At 40.5% G+C, this 21,104-nt stretch overlaps 1 protein-coding gene across 2 annotated transcripts in view; it reads right to left on the reverse strand.

Moving 5' to 3' along the window:
• The window catches only part of LRRC72 (leucine rich repeat containing 72), a 65,438-nt gene extending 45,143 nt beyond the window's left edge, over positions 1 to 20,295 (reverse strand). Inside the window, exon 1 of one of the 2 annotated variants that reach the window (XM_054020275.1) lies at positions 20,173 to 20,295. In XM_054020275.1, the coding sequence (XP_053876250.1) occupies positions 20,173 to 20,240 (68 nt within the window). In that variant the 5' untranslated portion in view covers positions 20,241 to 20,295. The remainder of the gene's footprint in view (positions 1 to 20,172) is intronic. The other variant, XM_054020276.1, reaches the window with a different exon arrangement.
• Between the last annotated feature and the right edge of the window lie 809 nt (positions 20,296 to 21,104).

Below are 21,104 nucleotides of genomic sequence, written 5' to 3' on the forward strand. Positions count from 1 at the left end.
AAAATAGCATAAGGCCATTTCCAGGGACGGAATATATATATATGTGGCACAATGGAAAATGATCTAGCTGCAATAAAAATCTGTCTGAAGACTTGGAATTATATTTAGAATTTCAGTTATATGGAGTTAACAGAAATAGGTGTTATAGATCATGTGCAATTAATAAAGAATAAGAATTGTACATGCAAATACATAAATAAACTACCACTCATGGAATTAATTATGTGCATGTCTCTGCTTGTTCAGACCACTAAAAAAATGGATGGAGTGTGTGTGTGGTGGACGGGTGGAGCTACAAATATATTGCATGAATGAAGCTGTCATAGAAAAGTTGTGCAAGTAGCTTCCATTCCAGCCAGGTGGCTTTAGACAACTGAAAATCTTAAATAAGAAAAATTAGATTTCTTAAGAGTACATAAATAACAGCAGGAAAGTCTTTAATCACTCATTTTAGCTGCTAAAATACCTCTTGGGATTTGGATTGAAATGGTGCCTTACTGCTGATGAGAAAATGCTTGAGAGGCAAACAGCTATATAGAAAGACAATCTATTCATTTTAGATTTCACAAAGGAACAAGGTTTAAATCAACACAACCAAGTTATTGTTTGGAACTCTGTAAGGGGAGAAGGGCAGTCAAAAATGGGAACCATGCTTTCATCTATAATGGTAAAATGAAATTTTCAGCAGCTGAATTTTTGAACACACTTTTAATGTGAAGATGCTAATCTAAGGAGAATTAGTTATTCCAGCCTGGAGCTTGAAGTCCTTATTCAGGCTCCCACTTAGACAAATAGAACTTGAAAAGAGTATATTTACGCTTTTAAAAACTAATCAAGTATTTTAAATAGTGAGTACATATAATCTTACCTCCTACAACCATTACCTGCCTGACCCCTTCCCTTTGGATGTTTTTTTCTTCTATTGTTGGATCTATCACTTACATTTTAAGATGTTCATGGTTGTGACTTGTTATTTTTGTGTATTGTGATAAGTTTTAACACAGTTGTGCGTGCTATTAAATGATCACTTTTGTTGTATTTTGAAATGTAAGGTCAGGGCTTATATCTGGTTTTATGTTAAGTCACAGCTACAACAACAAGCCATACATGCTCCCTCTTAACAGTAACATTATCCAACAGCATTAACTTCCACTCTGCTCCATTTTTGCAAAGAGTAGTATGAGCAGTGAAGCATGGTACCAGTGTAACAGTTGTGATGGGTGTGAGACATACCGGGCGGAGCACAATCCAGACTAATGAATAGCTGTGTCACCCCTGCCCTGTAACCTGGGGTGCCCTTTACAATGCCCTGCTGATGTGGCCTCCAACCTGAACTGCTCACAAACAGCCTCCAGCATATAAGTCACTCCCAGCTATATTTGTGTGTGCAGCAGCCAGCCAGCCACACCTTGGCTCATACCAGCTTTGGTTATGCTGCAGGGCGACCCCAATGCCCCATTCCCAGAAATGTATGTCCTGTACTGCCCAGCCCTCTCCTAGATAGAACGAATATATTAAGTCCGTTATTCCTTTAGGGGAATGATATGCCAGTTTATTGTTTTAAACAGTTATTCAGACACTTCAGTTTAAACACACTGGATTAGACAAAACAGTAAAACAAGTTTATTAGTTACAAAGAGATTTTAAGTGAGTACAATTAATGATGCATCAAAGTAAGAAATGGTTACAAGAAAAATAAAGATAAAATGCTTAGTGGGGCCTAACAACTATGTTAGAATCAAAGCAAAGTTTTCTCACAACATGCTTTCAGCAGTCTTACTGACCAAACTCTTTAGGTTAGGAGGACCCTCCCCCACAGTCTAATGGCTGCTTCCTTTGTCTTTTCAGGTGCGGAAAATGCAATGGACAGGGAAAGAGAGAGCAGTGTCTTGGGATGCCTGTCCCTTCCTTTTATAGTCCTGTTCCCACTTTGAGAAGCATTTCCAGCTGGGAGCAAGGTGACAGGCAATCTGTGTGGAAGGAAACTCAATGTTGTTTCTTTGCTAAAACAGAATTTTTGCCCCTGCTTTCTTTCCTGACAAAGAATAGCCATTTAGCAGTAATGGTCCTTTAGCCTTGTTTACATCTGGCTGAAGTGACAGTTTGCCCTTTGTGTCTGAGAAACAGTTTAGCCATCTCCCCGCAGACTTATCTGGCAAACATACTTTTAGTCATGATCTCAGCTTATGTTTATAACTCATGTTTATATGCTGCTATGTGCATTTTGCCATGATATTTTTGATCAGCAAATTATGAATTTAAGTGATAGCTCACGAGGCATATCTTATAAAAACATTATTACAATAGTGTGTAGAGTGTGAACACGGGTATATTCTGTCACAATGGGGGAAAGAGGCCTTCTCTATTTCTGATTTACAGTAGCAGCACAGGCTTTTCATGTGGTAACAGCATATGGCTCTCAGGAGAAACTTTGATCTTCCACATTTTACTGCCATAAGACTGCCAGGCCAGCCCTACAGATTCGTCATGCTGTAGATATCAGGACTTGAGAGGACCACTGGATCATCGAGACTATTCCTCTCTACAGTATTGGAAACCACACCATTTCATTTGTGGATCTGTGATACCCGACTTCCTTATCTCTCTCCAAGTAGCCCTCCCTGACTATCCTTTTGTAAAGCTTATAACGTCATCCAACCTCATCCTCCCTGGCACCACCTATGCCATTAGTACTGGGCCAATGAATTCTTCTATGTTAATGACCATCAACATGCCCCTGACATTCCCCCACAACTTGAGGTGCTGCTCATGCAGCACAACACCCCTTGGGCGGGTCTCTTTGGAAGACTTAGCATGCAGTAGCCCACTCATTCTGGTGGCCGCAAAGGTGACCAAAAGGTTCTACAACACCTGCAGTCAGACTAAGATCTCCTGAAGCAAGCCTTTCAGCCTCCTGACACCCCTACCAAACTCTGGTCACATATACGCCTTGATTTCATAGTAGAACTATCAGAATCTGAAGGATACAACACAATAGTAACAATATGGATCGACTCACCAAAATGGCACATTTTATACTATGCATATACTTCCCGACTATGGATCTTGTCACACAACTCCTAATTATTCATGTTTTTTGCCTCCGTAGCCTCGCCAATCATCTTACCACAGACCGAGGCTCCCAGGTTATAACCAGATTTTGGAAGGAAGTGTTTCACCTCCTGGATGTGCATTCTAGTATATCTATCTCCCATCACCCCCAGATGGATGGCCCATCAGAAAGGCTTAACCAGGTAGTAGAACAGTATCTGAACCACTGCCAAAATAACTGGGTTGTGTTACTCCCATTAGCCAAATTCGCTTATAATAACACAGACCTATTTTGGTCCTTTCTACTCCAATTATTTTTATCATTCACAGTTCCATCCTTCCCTCATACATGGCAGTTCCTGATGCCTCAGATCTAGTACAGTAACTCCCCACTTAACATTCTCTCGCTTAATGTTGTTTCGATCTTACGTCCCTACTCAGTTACAGAACATGCTCCATTTAAAGTTGTGCAATGCTTCGCTATAACGACTTTTGGTGCCTGCTTTGTCCACAGCTGGCAACCCCCCCACATCAGCTCCCCTATTGGCCCCCCCACAGTGCCTCCCACCCGCTGGCAGACCCTGCGGATCAGTGTCTTCTCCCTCCTCCCCCTGCCTCCTGCCCGTGGCAATCAGCTGGCTTGCGGCCTTCAGGAGGGAGAAGGGATGGGGGGGGAGGAGCAAGGACTCGGTGCGCAATCTCCCCCTCCATCCCCTGCCTCCCAAATGCCGCAAACCAGCTGATTGCCATGGGCAGGAGAGAGGGGGAGGAGCGAGGATATGGCACACCTCCCCCTCCCTCTCCTGCCTCCTGCCCATGGCAGTCAGCTGGCTTGCGGTGTTCAGGAGGCAGGGGAGGGAGAGGGAGAGGGAGCCTGTGCCCCGAGTCCTCGCTCCTCCCTCCTGCCTCCTGAATGCTGCAAGCCAGCTGATTGCTGCAGGCAGGAGGCAGGGAAGGGAGAGGGGAGGAGCGAGGACATGGCGTGCGGAGTAAAAGGGGAGGAGGGCGGGGGGAAGAAGAGGTGGGTTAAGGGTTGGGGCTTGGGGGAAGGGGTGGCGTGGGCGGGCCGAGAGTTAAGCCCCCCACCCCAGTGCTTGCAGAGTAGGGGAAGCTGCCGCTGCTGCTGCGCAACGTGCTTCTCCTAGCCTACAGCACCTTCAGCCTCCTTGCCTGCTTCACTGTCTCCAGTGCCAGTGAGCTGTGCCTGTGTGGGGTAAGGCGGGGGCATCTCCCAACTATAGTACTGTACTGTACTGTATGGCAAAAAAAAAAAAAATTCTCTGGAACCTAACCCTTTACATTCATTCTTATGGGGAAATTGGATTTGCTTAACATCGTTTTGCTTAAAGTCTCATTTTTCAGGAACATAACATACAACGTTGAGTGAGGAGCTACTGTACAAACTAATAATAAGACTCAGTCTAACCCCATGCTTAATTTGTAATGAAAGAGGTGCTGGGGCTCAAGCAGGTAGGTGCCGGGGCTCAAGCAATTTTCTTACTTTCATAACTGATGCAGCAAGCCCAGAAGTACTGGGGCTATGACCTGCCAAGCCTAGAGGTGCCGGGGCTATGAACTGCCACGCCCAGAAGTACCGGGGCTATGAACTGCCAACCCTAGAGGTGCCAGGGCTCAGCCCTAGCAAGTCCTGGCACAAATTAAGCACTGGTCTAACCTAAGGGAGCACCTGGAAGCTGCCAAAATAACTTACAAATGTCAAATTGACAAATACCCCCAAGAGGTCCCACCTCTGAAGGATGGTCAGAAAGTTCGGCTGTCCACTGAATATCTACACACTGACTGACCTATGCATACATTGGACTATTAATACAAAGGCCCTTACACCATTCTTCAACAAATAAATTTGGTGGCATTTGAATTTGCAGCTCCCTAAGTCCTTGAAGATCAATCTGGTATTTCATATATCCTTCCTGAAACCTTTAGTCAACAATTTATTTCCCAGCTGGTGTCCAGTGCCCCACCCTGGTTCAAGTACAGGACCACAAAGAAGTACATAATTTGGGATATTCTGAATTCCCAAATATACAGAGGAGCATGTATTTGAATGTCTGGGAAGGTTTGGGGACCTGAAGAACGCTCTTGGGAGCCAGTTCATCTTGTTCATACCCCTGCAAAAATTCAGGCCTTCCACAGTGATGATGCTGAAAAGCCTGCCCTTGGGACCCATGCACAGGGGGAGGAGCAGGTAGCATCAGGTGCCACAACTCTTGAGCCCAGGCCTGCAGGGTTACCAAGCAAGACCCTTACCCTCTATTACACAGTGGTGCAAGGCCAGATGGGGGAACTGCAGCTGATATCCCACAAACAGGGGTATACCTACTGACTCAGAAGGATCAGCTGACTAACAGCAGACTGCTAACTGGACTCTTCTTAGCATGAAACTTCCTGTTCCTGTCACACCTTGGCCTTGTTTGAGCAACTCTGACTCTGCTTTGACTCTTGGTGTGGCTTCTAACTCTGGCTCTGGTTTTGACCCCCTGGTGTGACTTCTGGCTCTGACTCTGGCTTGGAATGACTCCTGATCCCAACTGAGTCTTCTCTGGGTTCTAACCATTAGGTCAGACTGCCCACATTACTGGCCCTAACACACAAAGTTAGCTTAGCTAATTTCAGTCAGAAAATTGCTAGTTTAGAGTCATATCATAGTCAGTTTTTTTTCAGCAGACCTCCCCATTGAAATCAATGGGGAATCCCACTGAAAAACTGATGGCACAATACAACCCTTGAAATTTAAACCTCAGCAAAGTGTTATGAGAAAGGTATTATTTGCTCAGTAGCTATGAAGGACATTTAAAACATTCATAGATTCATAGATTATAGGACTGGAAGGGACCTCGAGAGGTCATCGAGTCCAGTCCCCTGCCCGCATGGCAGGACCAAATACTGCCTAGACCATCCCTAATAGACATTTATCTAACCTACTCTTAAATATCTCCAGAGACGGAGATTCCACAACCTCCCTAGGCAATTTGTTCCAGTGTTTAACCACCCTGACAGTTAGGAACTTTTTCCTAATGTCCAATCTAGACCTCCCTTGCTGCAGTTTAAACCCATTGTTTCTGGTTCTATCCTTAGAGGCTAAGGTAAACAAGTTCTCTCCCTCCTCCTTATGACACCCTTTTAGATACCTGAAAACTGCTATCATGTCCCCTCTCAGTCTTCTCTTTTCCAAACTAAACAAACCCAATTCTTTCAGCCTTCCTTCATAGGTCATGTTCTCAAGACCTTTAATCATTCTTGTTGCTCTTCTTTGGACCCTTTCCAATTTCTCCACATCTTTTTTAAAATGCGGCGCCCAGAACTGGACACAATACTCCAGCTGAGGCCTAACCAGAGCAGAGTAGAGCGGAAGAATGACTTCTCGTGTCTAAACATGATGTTTAGTGATTGATATTTTTAATCACTGAAACACAGTCTTCTGCTAAATTGAGTCATTCCTTAAACGTGAACCTCTGTTTACCCTGAGTGAAACCTAGTGCCTTATACTGCTCTCACTGAAGTCAATGGCCAAACTCCCATTGACTTCAATAAGTGAAGGATCAGACTTTCAGTAACCAGATTGTTTGTACAATAAATAATAAAACCGCCACCCTTTATTTGGACCGTCCTGAGTTTTTTAAGTTGGTATTAATTTGAGTGGACAGAGTACTGGACAGGGAGTCAGGAGACCTGGATTCTATTTCCAACTCTGCAACTGATTTGCTGTGTGACCTTAAGCATGTCATTTCATTTCCATCTCTCTGTTTCCTCACCCAACATTTGTCTGTCTTGTCTATTTAAACTGTAAATCTCTGCCCTGAAGAGCTATCTGTTGTATTTGTACAGTACCTAGCAAAATGGGTGTTTGATCTCATTTAGGGCCTAGGCCCTATTGTAATACAAATAATTAATAGTAGTAATAACATAAGTTCTCATGCAATTAATAAATAAGGGAAAGAAATCTACGTGAGAAAGGCTTTTCATTAGGTACTTTTTTTCTCCTATAAATGTTTTTTATACCTATATTGTTGTTGATATGCTCCCTGATCTACCTGGATATTTATATTTAAAAAGTTATATCAAGACCACCTACTTATTTCACAATGCAATTGTCTTTTTTTTTTTTTAAATAGATTGAATAATTTAGAACAGAAGAACTTATAGTAGTGTTCAGATGATATATTGGGAACTGCATCATTAGGCTCCTAAATTCCTTTGAAAATCTGGCCCTATCTCTTTTTTTTCTTCAGTATTAAAATTGAACAAAAGCTGAATTGGGTCCTTTGTACAGGTATTTGTTAACAAAGAACTAGAGAAAGTGTTCCATAAAACGTACAAGCCAATTTATAAAGGGAGTAGTGTTGTCTCAGACTTATTCTACCTCCAACGTTATTCAGCGTATACATAGTAAAAGCCATGAACATTTTTGTTCTCTCATCCATTACACAGCTATCTCCTGTTTTGAATGTAAGAAAAAAAAATCTGGTAATCTCAAATACTGTTTTGAAGTAACTGTTGGCAGATGCTAGCTTCTCATTAGTAAACTCCGAAGCCTCTTGATCAGACCATTACTGAACATAGTGTGGAGTACATACAGTATACTGATGATAGTTTGTAGTATAGGCAATACCGCAGGATCCTGCTTGTTTGGTCTCTTCACTGGACAAATGTTCTTCCAGTAGTTGGACATGTCAGAGCTACCCTATCTACTACTCTTGAGAGATTCCAGAAAAAATTACAAAATCCCCAGAAACTCAACTGTGCTGAGCCAATAGGGCTCAGACTACCCTGGAAACTTTTTCTACAAAATTTCCCAGTCTTGCTAACATCATTTCAGCTCCATTGGTGGCATATGGGTGGCATTATGGGATGGGGAACGTTTCATGTTGAGAGCTTGACCCTAGATGCCAGAGATTCCCCCATGACACATTTCTACCCCACAACACATTGTGAAAATGTCCTAAACGGCATTATGCCAGACAGTGGTGCAGGGCACAGTGGTATACATTACACTTCACATCAACACAAGCACTCCTGTTGAGTGTGCACAGCACCAATGCAAGCAGCTAAGCTATACGCAGCTATGCATGCGGCCAAGCAATACACTAACTTTGGTGACTGTACACCAGCATAACTTGTGTCAACCAAAGTCTGTAGTGTAGAAATGTCCTGAGAATCTTAGTGGAGATGGGTTGTTTGTATCTACAAATATATAACACCAGGCCATCCAAACTGTCTCTAATTAGGTCTAAAGGGCACAATGTTAAAAACACCAGCAATGGCCAGCAAGTCATCTTCACTATGGCCTATAACTTTGCTACCACTGGTGGACATGAGCCAGCATTAGCAAGAGTGAGGATTTTATTTAAAGTGATGCTAGTAAGGTAACAGATTTTCCCAGCAAAATCACAGCAAAGGAAAAGAAGGAAGCAATCTTTCCTCCCACAAAACCCAACTCCTTATCTTTGTTGGAACTGTTTTTCTTTGCTTCTTCTATTAAATTAAATGACAAAAACAACTCCAACATAGAATAGCTTCATAAAAATTAAAGAATTTTCACTGACCTTCAATACTGCCCAAAAGACTCAGCTAAATCCCCATAAGTCTTTTAAAAACAGCTTCAACAAAGCTAGAAGACAGCTCCCACTGAATTTCAAAATGGCTTCAGAAGTTGCCCCAGTGGCAATTCAGCTTCCACACAGTCTCAGGTAGCCCCAACTAAAATTTAAAAAAAGGCGTTGCAACACTTCAAAGCAGCTCAACCATACAAAGCCGTCATAATTCATAGTTCTCATGGAACAGTGGGTGAAGACAAATACGCCTGCAGCCTGCCTTCCAGACAACAGCGCAACTAGACAATTCTACTTTCAGCGCTCTGATGGCCTTCTGTGCTTTACAGTTGGTCTGTAAAGCTGTAAAGCCCTTTCCTATGTACGCCCGGACTGAACTCCTTGAACCTCAAATGGGTAGCTGCATTCAAACTTCATCAGTTTTAGGGACCATACCATTTTGTATTAGGAGAAAGAGAAAGAAACATAACATGGAGAAGGGAAGTTTTAAGAGGAAATAGTGCTCCCGGCTTTATAACTCCAGCACAGAAATTCAGCTGCAGGTAAATGAGAGAAAGCAGCACCTTCCTTCTGTGACATTCTTTGCCCCATAAAAAGTACTTTCCCTTTAGCGTGGTGCTCTGGGGAAAAGAGGTTAGGTGAAATCCTGAGCCCAATAAAGTAAGTGGAAAAACTTCCATTGACTTAAATGGGTTCAGGATTTAATCCCTTATTAGCAACACTGTTTTTTGCTAATGCCTTCCCTGCTCTGCTGTCTCCTCATCTGCTCTTCCTGCTATTCCACTAATGCTTTCCCTCTCCTTTATTTTTATTTGTTCTACTCCACTCCTTTAAAACAAAAGGTTGTTAGTAGAGAGGGCCTCAAACATAATGATATGATACTAGGATAGGATCAATTCAAAATTGGAGGATTTTTTTTCTGACCCAAAAGATAAATATTTTTACTTAGCTCTTACTATATAGAGAGAGTTTCATCTACACACCTCAAAGTATTTTACAGAGGGAGCTATTTTAATCCCCATTTTATAGATGGACAAATCAAAGCCCAGAAAGCTGAAGTAATTTGTCCAAGATCTCACAATAGGTCAATGGCAAAGCCAGAAAAAAAAAAACAAAAAAAACTAAAGTATCCTGACTCCCAGTCCAATGCCCAAACAGCACTGCCTTCTGTGATTTTTTTTTTTTTAAAGCTTTTAGGTTGTGATGTATCCTAAGAAATTTGAGCCCCAAAAGTAATTTTTTGAGACAGTTATCAGTGACTGAAAATCAGTATGTAGAAGGGAAATGCCATTCAGAATTAATTCTAAAGCTGTTTCCATGATTCTCTAATCCTGAATTCTGAGATCAAGTGAAGAACATTATTTTATAATAGAACATGGTGATATTTTCTTCCCCTCAAAAAACATGTCTTGCATCTCATTTTCAAAAAAGCAGACGTTTTATTATGGAAGAAGTATGTAGTAAAGTAATATACAAAACAGAAGACAAACTGGAAGTTGGGCTATATTTTAGGAACATATTTTCACATGTTCAAATATTTTCATATTTAGGTGAAAAAGGCATAACATATAAAATGGGAATTTTTAAAGAAGTAAGTAATGAAAATCTGAATGTCTGGATTGTGCAGTCTCGTGTTGATTTTGAACATTAAAAGATATTAACTCTGGAGAATGACTGATGGGACTTTGTCTTCAACACTCAATTGTCAATATAAATATTATGAACTTGTTCAACAGTAAGGGGATTGTTTGGCATTTTGGCAATGCTCAGAGTGCAATCAACCATAGATTATGAGTGCCGTTAGACAATGTGTGTTAGTGCATAAAACCGATCAATTATCCCCACTGGCTAGGTTATTCTGGCACTGGGACTGAAAACTTGTTCTATCGTGAACTGTATATACCTCATAGATACAAATGAAATATGTCATTGTTTCTCTTTAATTACTTTAATATAAATTGCAATACCACCCATAGCTAGCATGGGAATATCTGCTCTACAATTTTCACACTTCTGTCTTATGGGTTGTGAAACTTAGTTGGGTATTAAAAGAAGCACTTTAGAAAACTGGTGTGTATCTTGAACATGGTGCAACTATTAAAAAATGAAAAAATGCTGTGTAGCACTCTAATTAAGAGTTGATAGGTCTATCTATAGGCAGTTTTCAGTTAACTCTCAAGTGAAATGCTCATATGTATAGTTTATGTCTCACGCCACTATAGGTTCCAGGGCCAGAAAGGACCATCATCACCTACTCTGTCCTCCTATATAAGACAGGTCATAGAACTTCCCCAAAATAATTCCTAGAGCATAGTATTTTTTTAAAAAAACATCTAATCTTGATTTAAATATTGCTAGTAATGGCAAATCTACCACAATCCTTAGTAAGTTGTTCCAAGGGTTAATTACACTCACTGTTAAAAAGGTATGCCTTATTTCCAGTCTGAATTTGTCTTGCTTCAACTTCAAGCCATTGGATCTTGTTATACCTCAGACTGCTAGATTGAAAAGCCCATTATCAAAATATTTGTTCCCCATGTAGGTACTTATAAACTGTGATGTGTCACAAGTGTTATGCCTCAAATCTGAAATCCTAGACATTCAATAGTGCTTTTGCAGCATTTGTGTGTACCCTGTGGTGCTTATGAAAGTGAGAGAGTCAGCATATATTGTTGACAAATACTCTGCAAAATTCCATCCACAATTCAGTCAGTGTAGCTCTATCCTGACCTCTGCCATCCCTGCTATTCTAGTCCTAGTCTCTTCAACAGACATGGACAATTCTGCCAAAGTGTGTGCCCTGCCAACCTAGTCATATGAAACTCAGCAGCATCAAGGAAGCTTGTTGTTGAGAGCTACACTGGGGTCTCCCATAAAGACAAAATATTTGAAAAAGGAAAACTCATTATACTCATCACCCTACAGAGCACTCCACCTTATTCAAAATAGTCAAAGACCAACTTTTCTTGGACAAAAAAAGAGCTATTTTTTTCATTCTTGGTTCTTAATCAAACTCAGAGCTAAATTTAAAACTGACACATTCCCTTTCTTCATTGATATGAGCCTTAGAACAGATGGATTTTTGTATATTCCTTGCTATAAATCATATTTCAGCATGTATACCTGAATCATACACTTAATGTCTTGACAATTTAGAGTCATGGCCTTCTGTTAGAACATGTTGTTCAAACCCTTTCCACGGGAAAATATGGCTAAATAGTAAAGACTTTAGAAGGATACGCCATCTGTTCTGTAGGAAGTCTCTCCTCTGTTCCACTCTAAATATGTTATAGCAGTGGTTCTCAATCAGAGGTACGCATACCCCTGGGGACAAAGATCTTCTAGGGGGTACATCAACTCATCTAGATATTTGCCTTGTTTTACAACAGGCACTAGTGAAGTCAGTACAAACTAAAATTTCATACAGAAAACAACATGTTTATACTGCTCTATATACTATACACTGAAATGTGAGTACAATATTTATATTCCAATTGATTTATTTTATAATTATATGGTAAAAATGAGAATGTAAGCAATTTTTCAGTAATAGTGTGCTGTGACACTTTTGTATTTTTATGTCTGATTTGTAAGCAAGTAGTTTTTAAATGAGGTGAAACTTGGGGTATGCAAGACAAAGACTCCTGAAAGGGATATAGTCTGGAAAGGTTGAGAGCCACTGTGTTATAGGATAATATTGCTCATATAGTCACTTTGAGTCCTGGCAATCCTATGATGGACAATGGCAGATGACAAAGTGAATCACAAAGGAGTGAATCCAACAGTTTAAGACATATGTTTGTCCTTGCCATAAGAAATAGGGAGCCATCAAAAGGGGCAAAAATTTTGCAGGTCCACATCATATGGTGCACTGTCTTTACCCATTGAAGATAAATACAAACAAGATCACACGCTTTTTTTGCTACCTGTGCCATAAATTGTCTGAGGGGATAGGAGATTCTACTGAAAGAATGGGCATGTTATAATTAGGAGTAAAAGCTGTCAAATATAAGGTGGGAAGATACACCTTCCAACTTAGAAAGAAAAGGTTTCTTCTCAAGTTCAGAACCAGCATGAACCACAGAAGTGCTGGAAGGTAAAGATGAGGAGAGGAAATGTTGATCACCAGAAAAGGCAAAAAATAAGCATGCCTCAAAGTCTTTGAGGAAGAGTTTGGAGCAGTTCAATTTGAACTAACATAACTAACCACCCCAAGTACATATTTGTCTGAGACCCTACATGCATACTTACTGCTCACACTGCAGTGGGCTGTGCTCTGTTTTTAGTATACTAGCTAGATCAGAGCTAGCACAGGTATGTCTCATTGAGCTGGGAATTACTTCCCCAGCTTGAAGTATAGATGTACCCTAAAATAGCTGTAGCTTCCCTTGATAGATAAATTGATGCAATACCAGCTAATAAATATATTAGAACAAAGTATAGATATTATGAAATCACAGATAAATGTACAAAAGATATTAAGCTTTGTAAAGGCAAAGTAATGCACTCTGAAATGTTTCATGTTGTGCTCATGAATGACAATACATTTTAAAATACTAGGCTAGAATTACTAGAAAAATCAAGCTACAGTCCTCAATATTAGAGCCTTAGAAATAAAAGCAACAAGGCACACTTCTGCCCAACAAAGGCAGATGTTCCCCCTCAACTATAAAGCAGTCCTCAAATCAATATTTTGCAAAACTTAACTTTTTCCTTGGCAATTGCCTTAATTTCCTGGGTTCCTTTGGGACCCAGAAGCTGCTGAGAAACTGCTAAACAAATGAAAAAAAAATGCTTTAGCTTTTTGTGTAATAGTATCTAATTAAGAGTTGATAGCCCTATCAATAGGCAGCTTTCAGTCTGACAGGCATTTAAGCCTAAAACCGAATGCTCATATGGAAAGCTTATATAATTATGTTTTTTGCCAAAATTGTTTTCTTTAGAGGTGCTTAAATTCTACTTAACTGAATTATATTAAAGTAAAAAGCTAGTCTACGTGCTTGAAGCAATTCCTGTAAATGATGTTCTCTCTTTATATTAAGATTTCTGAGATATTGAGTTTGCAGTTAGATTACCTGAGATTTAGATTTTGGGATGTATATTTTAGAAAACTCCATTTGGTTCTATGCTCTACCATGTACTACAAGTTTGTATGCTCTTGCCAATTTATAGCCAGGCTTACCCTATAAGCCAGCATGCTAGATTGTCACAAGTGTATTTATAGCTTGTTAGAAATAGGGTGCCCATAATCTTTCCCATCAATAATACAGTGCTTTATTTTATATTCATGAGGTAAAAAAGTCCATGCCTATAAAAATTACTTTGTTGGAGACCAAAAAAAAAAAGAAAATCACTGGTTGTGTGAGAATTTTTAGGATGATAATACAATGATCAGTAACTTTTCTTTTTGCTATACACAGATGTATCTATTCCTTTGACTATTTGGAGCATCTGTCTTTAACCTGGATGTTCATACAAAAGGTAAAAATTACAAATAAGTTTTTCAAAGCAAAATTACCAATACTGCCCATATCATACATAATATCTTCCAAATATTAAGGACCTCCACAAAAAGAACTGTGTATAATCTATTAATCTAAAATTCTGATCCTTCCCCCGGCTGGAAAAAATTAGTATTACAGCCTGCTCTGAAGATTAGCAAACCTGGGCTCTGTCTGAGCAAGAAAAGAATATTTGACACAACTTTTTGTACTTAGATACGACAATATATGCACTTTTGAAATATATAACAGATAGAAATGCAGATGGTTCAGGCTTCAACATTCTCAGTTTCTCTATTTTCAGGTTAATTTGCTGTTGTGATGTAATTTGTTGCTCAACTTCACAGACTCCTCATTAATGTACTGACAAATGTATTATTTCTAGGCATGTCCAGATGAGTCATACTGATACATCATGGTACTTGTGTTCAAAGGGAGGTTTGAGCCCATGTTCCTTAGTAGTCAGGGATAATTTGTAAAGACATCTGCATTTTTGAAGGATGGGATTCAAAATAAAACTCTTAACCTTCAATCTGAATGACATTGGATAAAATTGACACTTGACACTACAAAAAATTGTGGGAGTGAGTGGATCAGAGATGGTCCTTACATAGTAAAGAGCAGAACTTGCTTGCAAAGTACACATTTGCTTCTACTACAGTTACCCACTAGATGGTGTTCCTCAGACATGCCATTTTAGGGCTGACTGAAAGATGAATTACTCTAGTTTTATTTCACAGCTGCCACTGCCATAATTCTGAATCCCATGAGTATGTCCAAGTTGAGTGCTCTCACAAGTTTTTCAGCTTTAAAATTCAGCAAGATTCTATTTGTAGACAAAATAAATAACCTAATTACGGTGTAGGATAATTCACTTTTGCATGTTTTCATTTTTTAATTAGTCTTAGTAGAGACATTATAGTGTGCATGTTCTATAAACAATTTAGAATGGACTCTTTATTGAAAATATGTACTGCATAGTTCATATTATATATGTGCTAGAGATGTTGGATAGTGGAAAAAATATTGGCCATGCCATATTTAACACAGATGGACAAACAGAATAGTTTCCTTCCTTCCGGGACAAGAGATGTGATAGTCAGAGGAAAGGATATAATGAAGGATTCCTGTGAATTTCCAGTTATTATATCCCATAAGTATAATAACATGAGGGAAAGGAGATATGATAGCATAAAATGGCAACTCTTGGGATGCCTTGGGTCAAGAACCCAAACCAGAAATGATGCAAATGATTTTCTTACAGATCCTTCCAGTAGCAAATATGAGTAAATAAAGGAGAAGACTGATATGAAAGATCAATCGTTGACTCTACTAGTGGTATAGGGGAAAGAGTTTTGGATTTGTGGGGAAGTTAAATTTCTGAGGCAATACCTTAAGAACCCATGGAATAGAAATAAGGTTACATTCTCCACTCAGTCACATTTGGTTGAACAGGGCTGCATATGTGTAACTGAGCAGAATTTGGTTCCCAAAAACAAACTATCCCTTTACATTTTCTGCTAGCAAATTGGCTAGACAGGAAAACATTTTTATTTTAGTTTTTCTGTTTGTGTTAAGTATGGTTTTTTCAAGAGTGTCTTGCCTTATTTGTCTGTTGACTTGATTGTAATATCTCAAGGACATGGACTGTCTTAATGTCTGTGCACAGTGCTCAGCAAAGCATACTTCCAAAACAAAGTTAAGGGCAGGGAGCTGGACTTGATGACTTCTTGAGGTCCCTTCCAGCCTAAGTTAGGCTGCTAAATCAGTAATTGATTTGCAAGAGTGCTGAGAACCCCTTAGCTTCCACAGAGGTAAATGGGAGCTGCAAGGTGGCATTTTATCTGCAAGGTGACATTTTATCTGCAACAAAAACAAAAACTAAAACAATCAGTATTTAGTTCTTTGCAGCACTGTGTAAAGACCATAAAGAAAAGCAAATTGCTAGTTAGTTGGAGAAACATGAACTGAAGTCTGCATATAACTTCACAGAGAGAAAGCTAAGGCACAAGTAACTGTCCAAATTTGAGATTCCTTAAAAGTGAACAAGACAAAGAAGAAAATCCAAAGTGAGAAGAGATAGAAGTAGAGAAAGCAGGGAGAAGTGGTTTCAGATAGCAAGACTGAAGAGATACAGGCCAGGGTGTGGCTATCAATGAAACCGTCCTGGCTGCAATTGCTTCAGAGACCTTAGGAAGCCACTTATAGAGCCCTTAGGAAGCCACTCCTATAGGAAAAAAGACACTAGTATATTGAGTAAAAGACAAGTTTTTAAAAGACTGAAAGACATTGTCTGTGAAACAATTCCATGCCTGAGCAGGAAACACAGAGACCTTTTGTTCTTATGTTCTTAGCAAAGTATTATTATAGTGCAGTATTAGAAGTTCTGGACCCCCTACAGCTGTGCTAAGAGATTCTGGTCAAGTGGCTGAGGTAAAGCTGAGCATTCTGATGTGATAGTGGTTGGTAATGATGCACAGTTATATTGAGCTCCAACTAGAAGGCAAATAATTAGTGTGTTTTGTGATCACTTGTGGTGGTGAGAGGAAACTGTACATCCTGAGTAGCTAAGTATCACACACACATTTTGTTTCCTTGGATTTAACCCTCTTTTATTCAGCAGTAAGAGTTTGGATTTTTTGCTCTTCATCACCAACAGACTTTGCCAAAATGGCCTGCACCAAGGAGCAATGTAGTTCAATACCTAATGACTTAGGGTATGTCTACACTACGAAATTAGGTTGATTTAATAGAAGTCGACTTTTTAGAAATCTATTTGATACAGTCGATTGCGTGTGTCCCCACTAAGCGCATTAAGTCAGCGGTGTGCGTTCACAGTACCGAGGCTAGCATCGACTTTCGGAGCGTTGCACTGTGGTAGCTATCCCACAGTTCCCGCAGTCTCTGCCGCCCATTGGAATTCTGAGTTGAGCTCCCAATGCCTGATAGGGCAAAAACATTGTCGCGGGTGGTTCTGGATACATGTCATCAGTCCCCCCTCCCTCCCTCGGTGAAAGCAATGGCAAAAAATCATTTCTCGCCTTTTTTCCTGGGTTACCTGTGCAGACGACATACCACGACAAGAATGGAGCCCGCTCAGCTCACTGTCACCGTATGTCTCCTGGGTGCTGCTGGCAGACGCGGTACTGCAGTGCTACATATCAGCCTTGCGGACGGCAGACGGTACAATACGACTGCTAGCCGTCATCGTCTCCCGTGGGTGCTCCTGGCCAACCTCAGTGAGGTCGGTCGGGGGTGCCTGGACAAAAATGGGAATGACTCCAGGTCATTCTCTTCTTTAAGTTCTTCTTCGAATGATTGCTCATATCAATCCCAGTTAGGTGTGTGTGTGTGCTGCGTGCACGGATGTCGGAAACTTTTACCCTAGCAGCTACCCATCGGGCCAGCTGGGGAGCCCCCTGGAGTGGCGCCAAAATGGCGATCTATACATAAGCCCCTGCCGGCCTGACCCCCCTTCAGTTCCTTCTTACCGCCTGCAATGGTTGTTGGAACAGTGGTCTCTTGTGTTTTCAAGTGTTCCACTTATCGCTAGCATTCTCTTATCTTCATTGTAAATAGTTAGTAGTTAGTAAGCGTTAATTGTTTTTCCATAGTATTAAGTGTAGTTTAGCTGTTAGAGGGCGGTCTTGTCAACGACTGCCCTGCAGGCCCTGGGGCATGCCGTCTCAGGGCTTCAAGACTTGCAAGTCTTGCATCAGGCCCATGCCTACGGGTGACCCCCACAATTCCTGTCTCAGGTGTCTGGGGAAGGGCCATCAAGCAGACAAGTGCAAAATTTGTAAAGCGTTCAAACCTCGAACGCATAAGGACAGGGAGTTCCGTCTTAGGCAACTCCTCATGGAGTCGGCCCTGCGGCCCTCTCAAAACGCGGGCCCAAGCGCCTCGGTGCGGAGCGCCCCTCCAGCGGTACCGGCTCCGGCACCGCAGAAGATCCCACGCTCATCTTGGGACCGGCGTTCTCCCAGGCCGCAAAAACGCCCACCTCGGCACCGTTCCCATTCCCCGGTTGCTGCCAAGAAGCAAGCTGTGGAGGACCTAAGGCTCCCCAAAATATGCAACCTCTTTCCAAAGCACACATCAATTATACAGTCATATCAGTCACCTTGCTGAAAGTTCTATGGGTACATAAATTCCATTTGGGTGTCCACTTAGGCAGAAAACTCCACAGTCGTATGCTTGTCTAGCTTTGACAATCCCAGCTTCACTTTTTAGCATGTTGATGTTAGCATTTTACTTTGAAAAATTCCAAGACTCAAAGGATAACATGTCTATTACTTGCTCAAAACAAAATGCATTTCAATGAAATCAACTTAAAGATTCTGGAATTTTTATTGTAGGAAAGTAAATATTAGGTTTGCTTTCAGGTAGGAAGGCAGAACTGGATTATTCAGAGCAGTGGGTGGCACAGCACCAGAGTCAAATTCTTCAGTCAAATTTAAAAGGGGCATTTTTCTTGTTCCATTGTGTTTGTGCCAGATAACTGTCTCAGCAACCCATTTTTCCACTGAGTAGGTTGCAGAAGAATCAAGCTTTCTACTTTACAAGATGTGACAAGGCTTCTAGATGATGGCCACATGCAGCTTTTTTTTTTTTTTATGATCAGCTAGAAAAATCACATCACATGAAACATTCCACTTTTATGCTGCAGACTGTTTGACTGTAGTGTTCCTAAATTAGAATTTTCTCATACAAGCCTTGACATTTTGTACTCTGTGTACAGTAGTCATTGTGTGAAAGTCTGTCAGGCTTGTCTACAAAAATGGCTCCTCTCAGGGAAGTAAACAGGGTAGCTAGAGATTGCCTGCCCTTTGAGGGACTGAAGCAGAAGTAAAAAGGAGAGAAATAAAAATTCAAGAGGTGACTTGATTACAGTGTATAAGTACCTTCACAAGGAGAAAATAGCAGGTACCAAAGGGCTCTTTAATGGAGCATAGAAAGGTATAACAAGAACCAATGTCTGGAAGTAAAAGCTAGACAAATTCAAATTAGAAAATAAGTACAATTTTTTAACAGTGAGGGATAACCATGGAATAAACTACCAAGGGAAGCGGTAGATTCTCCATCTCTTGAAGTCTTTAAATCAAGGCTAGATGCATTTTTGGAATATATGCTTTAGACAAACACAAGTTATTGGGCCCAATACCAAGTAACTGGATGAAATTCTATAGCCTGGGATATACAGAAGGTCAAGCTAGATGACCTAATGGTCACCTCTGGCCTTAAAATCTATGGATCTATGAGAAAAATCCTCAGGAACTCAGGAGAAACAGGATCCCACCCTCTGTGTATTGTTCCATAAAGAAAAGAATTACAAATAGTAGCTTTAATATTTTTTTGGCAGTCTGCTAAATTTGTCATTTTCCTTCTATAGCCCACCTTAAATTTTCCAACCAGAAATTGCAATTAACATAAACCTATGGTTTCCGGTATTTTGCATTACTTGCTTAGTTGTCCCAAGAAAATAAATCCATTAATGTCTTGCATAGCCAACAGGCTGGGATTTGCAAAGAAGCCTAAGGGAATTAGACTCTGGACTCTCGTTAAACTCTGTGGGAATTGGACACCTAACTTCCTTAGAATCCTGTGAAAATCCCAACTGATTGCATGCTCCTACCACAACTATAGTCCCAGGAACAATAGAAATTTGCTTTTTCTCAACAAAACAAATAAATAAATACAGGACAAGCTGTTTTCCTGTGTTTTCCCATTTCTTAGACAAATGCTCTAGAAACAAAGACATGTTGTGTAAAAGCTTTAAGACACAAATGGTCTAAAACATTAATAAAAAACTCACTACTCCGTCTGTTACCCGGGGTTCTTTCAACTCAAAGCTCTTGGTAACTTTTACTCTGTGCGAGGAGGTGTCAGAAAATAAATCAGGGGAGATACGACCGTCCGACCGATAGATGGCTGGCACAAACAGGACAACACAAGAGTGCTTTCACTTAAAGCTAAACTTTACTTAGACTTTAGCACTTACACACATCCACAACAAGATTAGTAAAACACCCCCAACCCTTGATAATTACCAAAGCTGAGTGTGGCTCTCGAGTGGCCTAGTGGCAGCCCGTCTGCCGGTGGGGAACACAAGATGCATCCAGAGGGAGAGACCAGTCCCGAAGAGTCCCCCAAAGGAGTCCCCTTATTTATACATTAGTAATAGACTGACAATGTCCCTTAAAGAAACCTTGTTAAGTAAGCAGTTTCAAGCAAGAGGTTCCTTCTGATTATTGATTAACCAGGTATGGGTTTTTCCAGAACTTGCAGCCTTGAGACCTCAATAGACATTCCTGAGGGTACATCCTGCTCTTTTCAAATGCATGTATCAGCAACTTTAACACAAGTCTTATCGGGAAGGATGCGGGGTCAAGCTGCCCTTGCTGTGGCACCCCAAAACCCCCTCCCTTCCTGCCTTGGTCAAGCTGAGATTGCTGAATGGCCAATTTACAGCTTGCTGACTAGGTTGCTTTTTAACAATAAGCCATAGTGGTTTTAGGCACTTTACTGGTTTGCCAAAGTCTCCCCGTACAAGTCAATAGACTTTGTGGGGGGGAAGAATGACAAGTAGATTTTCTTGGACAAAGCATGCCCAGAAATGTCATTATCATTGCAACCTTTTAAAATTGAAATAGATTTCTTGCCACAGACTTTAAAAAAGAATACAAAAAGCACAAGCCTTGTTAAGAGTGGAATTTACCATACATGGGGGGAAAAAAAGGAATGAAAAGCTATTTTTTAAAAAGAAATTAATTAATTACTGTATGAGTTGTGCTTGAAGCATAGGTGTTATATTGATAATTAGTTACAATACTTAGAAAAAAGGATTGACTAATTGGCAAGTATGAGATAGCTGTCATCCATTTCCTCCTGAAAAGTGATTATCAGTGCTTAAAAATAGTTAGATTGAAAATGTCATAACACTTGTCTCAATACATAAAAATGCAGTTTCTATTGGATATGG

The sequence above is a fragment of the Malaclemys terrapin genome, chromosome 2 (genome assembly GCF_027887155.1).
Source record: "Malaclemys terrapin pileata isolate rMalTer1 chromosome 2, rMalTer1.hap1, whole genome shotgun sequence".
Classification (NCBI taxonomy): domain Eukaryota; kingdom Metazoa; phylum Chordata; order Testudines; family Emydidae; genus Malaclemys; species Malaclemys terrapin.